The 7,821-nt window shown below is 38.6% G+C and overlaps 1 protein-coding gene across 3 annotated transcripts in view; it reads right to left on the reverse strand.

The window, feature by feature from the left end:
* The window catches only part of LOC122651981 (N-terminal acetyltransferase B complex auxiliary subunit NAA25), a 66,108-nt gene extending 63,569 nt beyond the window's left edge, over nucleotides 1-2,539 (reverse strand). For 2 of the 3 annotated variants that reach the window (XM_043845590.1, XM_043845589.1), the window contains exons 1-2: nucleotides 2,200-2,538; nucleotides 68-224 (exon numbers count right to left, since the gene is read on the reverse strand). In XM_043845590.1, the coding sequence (XP_043701525.1) occupies nucleotides 68-224; nucleotides 2,200-2,346 (304 nt within the window). In that variant the 5' untranslated portion in view covers nucleotides 2,347-2,538. Of the gene's footprint in view, nucleotides 1-67; nucleotides 225-2,199 lie in introns of all 3 variants that reach the window. The other variant, XM_043845591.1, reaches the window with a different exon arrangement.
* Nucleotides 2,540-7,821: the final 5,282 nt, after the last annotated feature.

Consider the following 7,821-nt stretch of genomic DNA (forward strand, 5'->3'; position numbering starts at 1 on the left):
AGATAAAAAACACTGACACATGCATACATACATTCATACATATATCAGAATAGAAGTGCATACTAACAGCGATCAAGACGTTGGAAAACAATCTGTATGGTGCTGAGTGTGAGATCATCAATGGGCGCGGCTTCATCTGAATATAATTGTTCTCTGGCATTTAAGCAGATAGATAAAGCTTCATCAGGTTTTCCCATCCTCTCCAAAATAAGAGCCTTGAGTGCCTAAAAGAAAAATATAAAAGCATTAATTTTCAAGGTTTCCTCTTGAAGAACCATGAGAGTACAAGATCAACAAATGATGATTCCGAAAAAGTACAGCACTAAAAACAAAAGCAGTCTTGCCAATATGTCCTAACAAAAAATAAAGCCTGGTGCTATTTTATTTGCATGTACACACATACAAATAAAGAGCACTCAGAAATGGTTTGAGATTGTGTGCTGCTTTGGGCTTGTAAGATTTCCATATTAACTCTGATTCGGCTATGACTGTGAAATTAGTTTCTGAAAAGGTTTGCAATCTTTGGAGTTGCTGGTATTGGTTTCAGGAAGTTCTATCCCTTTGCACTTCTCTTCGAGTTTGTATCTCCTTCTCATTTAGGGAGAGAATCAAGCAGCGGATTGGTTAGCTAATTTGGCCTGTGAAACAATCAAAAACTCTATTTTCTATACAGAGCAGGAGGTCCCTTCAGAGCTTCGTTGTATCACTCGGGAGGACAAAGCAGGTTTACCTGTGTTTAGATTGTAATTTCTTTTGGCTTTGATTGTAAGGGTTCAGGTTTTGAGTCAGAGAGTGTTTATATTCGCTTGGGTTGGGGTAAGGCGGGTTAGGTCCCCCCTTGTATTGTTTTTCCACAATCATTAATATAATCTTAGGGGCTTCCTTGGGTCCCAAATAATAAATGGGTTTTTTTTTTGAAAGAATGTAAACAACATAAATAAAGGTGGACAAGTGACACAACAGCCCAAGTGCATATGTACCTAGTCCAATCTTCAATCTAGAGGACTTGATTGCTTATTTTAGTCATGATTTTAAAGGTGATGGCGTAGATGTAACTATGCTGACGACAGCCAATCTCGTGATTATTTCTTATCACATAATTCTGTGTTACTAAGGAGAAAGCAAGTTGGGTTAAACATTCTATTGCATCTCCCATATTTATGAGAAGCAAATTGTATTTTAGGCATAATAAGTGTGGCTTGTAGAATGCCCCTTGCGGCACTAACAAAATTTTATCCTTTCATTGTCCTTAGCATGTTATATGATCCTACACAAAAAGCTAAAACATTTACTCAATTTTATATTTTTTTAAAATTGCACTTTGTACCTTGGATAAAGAGCATCCCATGTGCCTTTTTTGCTTTGGGTGCATTATGCACTATTATCTCCTAGTTTTCCGAAGTTTTCGAAGTGAAAGGTACCACATGGAAACTACTTAAATAATGGATATGGATGATAAATGGGTGAAAACCATTAGAATGCTTTTTAAAATTTTACAAATAGATTTATTCCTTGCACTTTATAATAACTTGAGTAAAATTACTTCATGATTTGCACTGTGACTTACTATAGATCCAACTAAACGTCTGATTCTGGGGCTATAAATTTATTTCCCGGCAGATTAAAGTTTGCAACAGTGTAAGAGCATATAAAACTGGTCAGTCGTTTCATATACTACGAGTTCTTTATCAAAGTACATCATATGGACTGTAGAATATTGTCAGCAATATCAATCAAAATATATCATTCCAATAATTTGACCCTTCATAAGAAAATCCTTTTGCAGATAAGCATTTCAAAACTCTGCTTACCATTCTCAAATCATGGCAATGTTTACAACAGCCAAACGTCTGACCATCTAGCTCTTGCAAAACAAAACAAAAAAATAAATTGCAATTTTTTCCTTTGTTCTCTTTCATAATCAGTATTATAGAATTGCAAGGGATGGCAACCGGCGAAAGGATATTAACCCATTCTGTTTTCCATGCCATTTGAACAAGCAACGTGTATTAGACAAAAGCGCAATGTTTTAGTGTAAGGATTACATGGCTCCAGATAAGGTGATAAATTTGTCCCTTCAAATGCTATGAATCAGAAAATCATCCAGATTTGTGAATTCCAAAGATTAACCAATAAAAGAGACTAGAAATGAGGAGGAAAAGAGAGAGGAGTGAGAGGTAGGGAGAGGGAAAGACTTACGAGAGCGTAAGGAGAGTTGGGGTACTTAGCAAGCAAAGCAGTGGAAAGTTTGAGAGCTGCTTTGAACTGACGAGAGTCGACGGCATCCCATATCGGTCGAACGCGACGCTCTGGAATCCCACCCGCCATGCCGAACTTCGAACCCATTGAGCTCGGGTTAGGGTTTTCAGGGTTTACGTCTCTGCTTCCCTCTGTATGCTGAAGTTTGCGTGTTTGTGTCTATGTCTCTGTCGGTGTCAGTGTCTGTGTTCTTGTCTGCAATTTTTGTGCGTGAGTCACTCGCCTCACCCTTTCACGGGCTTCGGAATCAAAAATGGTGGAAATGAGGGAAACGGCGTCAGGGTCTCGTCGCCTATCAATTTCACCTAGTGGAAATAATTGGTGTCTCGTTAAACCGCAACGACTGACAGAGGGAGCGAATTAAACCTTGATCCCTGTTTGGGTGCCGCTAGAAAGTACAAGGAAGTATCGACGTGACGAAATACACCGAACGAGTAACGGGAGCCACCATATTTTTCTAGTGATTTGAAGAGAGTAATAGTTCAATTCAAGGTTTGAAGAATCGGAATCGGAATCGGATCCGGATCGGGAATTGTTTCGGCTAAGGGTGTCAAAACCTAGTCCGAACCGTTAAGACCAATCGAAATCAACCAAAAATATCCGAGATCGAACAGAACCGATCCTTATTGGATTGATTTTGGACTGGGGTATGACGGGACAAGTTGAAAACCAGACCGCACCAGATCGATCGATAACAAACCAAACCGAATGAAAGCGATAAGAAAATAATGAGTATAAGGTTATGAATCATTGAATTGATTTCAATATTAGTGAGCAAATTTATGGTTGTAAGATAAATTGTTATAAATCAATGAGTATGAGGTTATGAAAATAGGGAAAATAATTTATAACAATGCTTATTCCATTGATCACCTTTTTAAGTGTGGGGCCAATGAAATATTTTATGTAGTTGAAAAGAGAAAGAGAAGAAAATAGGCACAAACCAAACCCAACTTGTTAAAAAAAACCCGGTACTGAACCGAATCCAAACCAATATCAACCCATTATCATAAATCGAAACCAAGCCAAAATCGAAAAGTTCTTATTGGATTAGTCTCGGTTTCTCTAAAAGCCACACCGAAAATCGAAAAACCCAAACTGAAACCGGACCGAACCGACCCATTGACACCCCTAGTTTTGGCCAATGTTTAAAATCTATTTGGAATCGATTGTGAATCATGTTTGATAATCAATTTCCTATTATATTTACTCAAATTTCCTTATTCAAAATTTCTTTTCGGATTTCAATAGAAAAGTAAACTTCCACCTCTCTTTCTCCTTTGTTAATTTTAAATCCTTAAATTACCCTTCCTTACCTTCTACCTCGTTGCTCTCACCCTCGCCTTCTCCTTTTTGCAAATCACATGCCCCTACCCCTACCCCCTCTTTGCTCAACTCCCACCCGGTTTGAACATGGAAGAAAAACTCGATGGTTTCACAAGTTTTCGAGACGAGTTGAAGGGGGGTTTTATAAAACCCCTGGATTCGATCGGATTTCGATGGTTTCGACTGGTTCCAACCATATTTCAGTGGTTTCGACACATATGTCCATCGAAACTAAGGGAAACTTGGCTCGAAACAACCAGACTAGGAATCAAGATAGACACTTAGTTATGTCTAATATCATTTAAGTAAATGTTTTTGTATTTGTATTTCATTTACTTTATATATTATTCATAAATAATCAAAGACCCCCTATTTGAATCTAATGAAAATAGTTAAAAAAATCAAATTTCAAAAGAAAAAATAATCAACCCCCGTTCAAGAACAAAAACTGAATTTTCAACGGTAGGTGCAATTTTCAATTTTCTAATGCTGGGGTTTTTCTCGAATCTAAAAATTTCATAAATCTTAATATGGTAAAACATTGTTAAAACTCAATAGTGCGGTAAAATATTCATTTGTTTTGATGTCCAAACAAATATTAGCATTCAGAGCGATTTTGACAGCATTCGCGCACACCAAATTAAGTTTGACCTATACATAACTCCTTCAATATAAATCAGATTTAAGCAATCTTGGACTTGTTGGAAAGCTATCAAAACAAAGCTTCCTAACAAATCCAAGATTTCTTAAATCTCATTTATATTGAATGAGTTATGTTCCGGTCAAACTTTATTTGATATCATGTCCAAGAACAATATACAGTATCAAACTTGGATCAAAACCACAAGTATTATTTTTAGTGTTCTCTATGTGAAACTAATATATGAATTGGTTTTAAAATGTCAACAATAGGCGGCACAACAAGAATCAGGACAAAAAAACAACTTATGGGCCTCAAAACCAAGGTTCGAGTTAGCCTGGAGAAAGTCCCAGGTTTCGACCGAGATATGGTCAAAATCGAGACAAACTCGTTTTCTAGCTAATCGAAACCTAGTCAAAACCCAAGTTCTAGAACCTTGGGAATTACTCAATGACAGAACTGCATTCGTGTAGTAGTTTGATTAATGCTTCAGCATTGTGTGCAAGAAGTAGGGGGTGTTCCTTAGAGTATTCTGCTCACCAAGCTCTGTTGGGCTCTAACGAGTGGGAGGTGAAAGGAGATGACATTAACGTTGTTGCAAAGATTTCAGTCCAGCTACAGAGGGAACATGAAAAGAACGCAAAGCTTATGGAAAGGATATCGTTATTGGAAGCTCAGATACAAGAGAGGGAGAAAGCCTCTCCTCAACACGTACGGTGCATAGCTTTGGGGAAGCTCAGATCTAGGGTTTATGAACCATACATGTTTTTGTTTCTATGTAATAGAATAAACAATTTTTTACCATACAATATTTGTTGGTACAGAATTACTCCAAAAATATAGGAATAGAAAAAACTGATTCTGACTCAAAACCAATTTTTTGAAATAGAATGGTTGCCATACATACCCTTAGTTGCCAATAACTTAGCAACTCGGGCGAGGTTAATTGGGTAACTACAAAGTTGTTGCAACAAATAATTTAAACTCATCTCTTTTATGTTAATTTAAGGTTTTCTCTTACCCCCCCCCCCAACCCAACCCACAAAAAAAAGAAGGGAAACTTACAAAACACCCCCTGAAAATGGGTCGAAACTCGGATCACCCCCTGAAATTTGAAAATACTCAGATCACCCCCTGAATTAGAGCCCTATACTCAAATTACACCCTACCGTTAGTTAACTGATGAAGTTAGCTAGTTATATTTTTTAAAAACCCTAAACTACCCTTGAGAAGAGTAAATTACTATTTTACCCTTAAATCTAAAAACCCAACATGTATTTTTTTTTTCTTTAGTTAAAATAAGGAATGGGAATATTCCCTCTCCTCTACAACCACCATTGCCCCAGCAACCGCTGCCGCCACCACCACCTCCACCACCATTACCGCCGTGCAGCCCCATTCCACATCATCGTCTTCCAGTGCAATCATCACTGCCCCCTCCCCCTCTCTTTCTCCACCCTTTCCTCTCTGTTCTGCTGCTCTTCTTCTCCTCCTTCCTGTTGCCACTGCCACAGCCAATATCGAAACCATGGCTGGGCTTAAGAACACCTGCAACTTTTTTTTTTGGTCAAACACCTGCACCTCAATCTCAAGGAGTTCACCGGAGGGAAAAAACAAACAGAAGAGCTGAAATCATCCGCTGCTATTAGATTTACACAATTCATTTTTTTTAATAAAGATTTTTTTTTCTTTAATTAAAATTGGGAAATCCATGTAGCCAAGGAAATAAAGGTTCAAGCAGAGAGGAAGAAGAGTTCAAAAGAGCCCTTTTCTTTTTCTTAATAGGTTTTTCATACTGAGCAGTATTTGATTGTCATCCTTTTCCTTCTGTTTTGGATCGGAGGGGAGGGCTTGGTCGCTCGTTTAATCTATTCGACGAACGAAATCTCAGTTTCTTTTGACTGTTAAGGAGTTCACTTACTGAGTCTTGAGGTGTTACGCTTTTTCCCTCGTGCTGAGGGTGGGGTTTCTCTTCTTGGTTAGGGTTTGCTCTCCAGTTCTTGCTGGGTCTGCGATTAGCAGAGGCGCAGTTTCCTTGAGAGTGAGGCTGCCCTCCCATGAGGGGAAGCATGCTTGGAACTTGTTCGATCCCAAACCCTTGTGTCAGTTTGAGAAACCAAATCATTCCTTCCATGGAGTTCCATGGAGATCTGCCATATTTTTAGTAAACCAGACAAAGAGGGTACATTATTATGGTCCAAAAGATTTGTCCTCTCTCATACAGTCCTATACGAGAATAACAGGTTGGGATCCTCTGAAATTAATGTGTATTTTATATTCCCCTTACTTTAAATCGGACTATCCCTTAATTTTGCTGCCTCAAAACCAGGAATTAAACCAGTTGGATAGGCAGTAGTGGAAGGGGAAAATGAATTGCAGAGGCTATCGGAGGAGCTAATGGCATTCGAGACGTACATGGAGTTCTATCAGATTCCATATCTGGATGGGGGAGATAAGCAGTCTGTGGTAGCGAATAGGAATGCCACTCAGGAAAACGTAGTTGGTGGTGCTCCGTTGGAGAGCATGGGCTGGCGGAGGTGGCGGTGCTAGGGCAAAGCAGAGGAGGCAATGGCGGAGTTGCAAGGAAAGGGGTGGGGTATTTTAGGTTGAAGATGAAGGAAGGGTAGTATTGTAAATTTAATTCTAATGATTTAATACAAGGGTAAAATAGTCCTTTTACATCAATAACTAACAGCATACTAACACCGTTAGTGTACAGGGGGTGATTTGAGTATTTTCAAATTTCAGGGGGTGATCCAAGTTTCGACCCGTTTTTAGAGAGTGTTTCATAAATTTCCCAAAAAAATAATAAGTGGAAGTTGTTGCGTCGAGAAATTTCCACTAAGAATCCTGCTGGGCTCGGACCTGCACAGAAGAACAAGGTGGACACTAGAGAGCCAGTTTTCACAGGGGACTTTCCGATGCCTAAGTCAGATATCTCTAAGCAATAATTGAGAATAGTGAAGATGTCTATGTAAGAGGTTATACCTGAGTATATAAAGTGTCAGTGATGAGTCAGGAAGTCTTTGAGAAATTCCCAATATGGCAGTTTCTATTCTTTGTGAGAATATTTCTGAAATGATCTCTTTTGGGGCGCCATCTCCCATTTCCTCTTTTTCTGTTTTTATTTTAGTAGTTTCCATGTAGGAATTCCTCGGACATACGAAAGGTTTGCTTTGCACCTATATGACATTCTAAACCAAAATGGGCCTATCCTTCTTTGGTTCGGGTCGTGGAAGTGATCCATCGGATTTTGGGCAGCACCATCTCATCGACGTGGCGTGCCTCCATTGGACAATTATATCTAGGTATAACAAAAACTATTAAGATTATATTTGGGTTGCTAGACCATTAGGGTTACGTACATAATATCTGTAGTCATCTTCTTTACTTGATCTCTTTGAATCTATGATTGAATCATGTTCTCTTGTATGGATCGATGTTTCCCAAATTTTATCCATTTCAGCTATGACTATGTACTTCATTTGGCTTTTCAAGAACACGTGTTTTTCAAAACCATCCTTTTCCCTCAACTCATAGTATCCATCTTATGAATAAATGGATTGCAAACCTTGCTTTATTTCCTGTTGCTCCGC

The sequence above is a fragment of the Telopea speciosissima genome, chromosome 2, assembly GCF_018873765.1.
Source record: "Telopea speciosissima isolate NSW1024214 ecotype Mountain lineage chromosome 2, Tspe_v1, whole genome shotgun sequence".
In the NCBI taxonomy this organism is placed as follows: Eukaryota; Viridiplantae; Streptophyta; class Magnoliopsida; order Proteales; family Proteaceae; genus Telopea; species Telopea speciosissima.